Source organism: Triplophysa rosa, unplaced genomic scaffold (genome assembly GCF_024868665.1).
Source record: "Triplophysa rosa unplaced genomic scaffold, Trosa_1v2 scaffold180_ERROPOS751398+, whole genome shotgun sequence".
Taxonomy (NCBI): domain Eukaryota; kingdom Metazoa; phylum Chordata; class Actinopteri; order Cypriniformes; family Nemacheilidae; genus Triplophysa; species Triplophysa rosa.
This window is the reverse complement of record NW_026634193.1, coordinates 58,009-59,899: the sequence shown is the minus strand read 5'-3', so window position 1 is coordinate 59,899 and position 1,891 is coordinate 58,009. Positions and strand designations below refer to the sequence as shown.

Genomic DNA, 1,891 nt, shown 5'->3' with positions numbered 1-1,891 from the left:
TATATTTAAAACCAACGTTGAGTCACTAATCTTTCAAATAAATAGTTCAATTCTTTATATCCACATGTATGTTTCAATGAATCATGAATCAATTCTAATCATCATCTTTAATCTTTTTATCCAAATCTTTTATCCGTATTGTATTATTTATTAATCAATTATTTTATACGTCGTGACATGCCCTCTAACTACTATTTCCTCCGTCTAGATTTACAAGGGACTATAGAGCGACCGGTATTTATTGACCTGACACATGACGAGGAGACTGGCTCCAGCAGAGCATTGTTAGATCTTACAGCACATGACGAGGAGGCTGGCTCCAGCAGAGCGGTTCCGGACCCCTCATTATTAATAGGTAAGCTATGACTACCATTTAATATAGTCACGCCATTGTGCTTTGGTGTCAATCATCTTTGTTTTTGCAATGTATACTCGTACAGAAAGGAGTTGTGATTTTACCACTGGTGGCGACGCATGCTGCGTAGTGCCAGAGCCGTCATTATTCATAGGTAAACTATGGCTAGCATTTAACATAGTTACGCCAATGCGGTTTGGTGTCGTTCATCTTTGTTTTGCAATGTTTACTCGTACAGAAAGGAGTTGCGGATCCTGTGACGATGTGTCTAGCTGGACAGATACACAGCTGAACGTTTGGGAGCGTTCGTCTTGGTCCAGCGAGCAAGAGGAGAGGTCACCGATAAGGCGTCAGCAGACACCGTTAGCAGAACGAGAAGATATCGCCGTCGACGAGCGATCATCATTGACGGGGGGTAGACAGACGCCGTTTGCTCTTCAAGCTCAAAATACTGTCTCGCTAGAACAACTCAACGGCGTCTTAAGAGAGTCTAATATTCCTTTACACGAGTCCATTGACAGACTGTGGGGTTCTGTCGGTGAGATACATACGATTCTTAGGAGATTGTATGCTTTTATCGAAGGTGTTAATCATCGCGACGAAGCGCTGGAGAATTCTTTCAACCGTTTGCTCGAGTCATCAAACGAGCAGATGAGAGAAAGGCGTCTGATAGTTGAACTCCTATGTGCTATAAACGCCGTACTATTTTCTAGATAGTCACTATTTTTATATTGACCAGTGATCGCTATAAGTTTTTACATTTATCTCTATATCTTATAATCGATTTTTAACATTTACAATTTTACCTCTATATCTGACAATCAATATATGTCATTTATATCTGTGTTTATATCTGTTTTATATTTGCCAATTTATATCTATGCACCATTTATTTTTGTATTGAACACACAGCGCGCCATAATTCCTCTTTGTTAGTGCTGAAACCATACGGGAGGGATGGCCGATGAAAAATGTTCAGATGCCGGGGATAGCTGTCATCCAGATCAAACTCTCTCAGACCTGTTACAGGATGCGATCGGAATGCACACAGAGACCCATCATCATAACGCCGATAGACTACGACTACTGTTAAATACACACCCTGTACATGAGCAAACTTTTAATACCGCGCCGCCCCAACAGATTTCTAATTTGGAATATTTGGAAGCTGCGATACGTGAAAGTACAGATTTTAATCCATGCATCAGACTATGCGAAATATTAAATACGAGGGACACAAACACCATACAAGACGGCAGTGCNAAACCTAGGGACGCCCTCTTTGGCGGACGAACGAACGCCTATAAACTCTACCACAAAACCGCTGAAGGAGAAAAAATAAGCTATTTGGATTTTACAAGCTTGTACCCCTTCTGTCAGGCTAGGAAATCCTATCCGATCGGTCACCCCGAAATCATTTTCAAGGATTTCGAGCCGATTGATCACTATTACGGTCTTGTTAAGTGTACTGTGTACCCACCGCGCAATTTACTGCATCCTGTATTACCTTATCGCAGCAATAAAAAACTTCATTTT

At 41.2% G+C, this 1,891-nt stretch overlaps 1 protein-coding gene across 2 annotated transcripts; it reads left to right on the top strand.

The window, feature by feature from the left end:
* The first annotated feature begins 30 nt into the window (after positions 1-30).
* Positions 31-1,615, top strand: LOC130549830 (uncharacterized). 2 transcript variants are annotated; one of them, XM_057327172.1, is made up of 3 exons: positions 31-355; positions 441-509; positions 594-1,615. In XM_057327172.1, exons 1-3 carry the CDS (start codon positions 178-180, stop codon positions 1,070-1,072), a joined length of 726 nt encoding a protein of 241 aa, XP_057183155.1. In that variant the 5' UTR covers positions 31-177; the 3' UTR covers positions 1,073-1,615. The 2 variants fall into 2 exon arrangements, with proteins under 2 accessions (XP_057183155.1, XP_057183156.1); XM_057327173.1 differs by lacking the exon at positions 441-509.
* Positions 1,616-1,891: the final 276 nt, after the last annotated feature.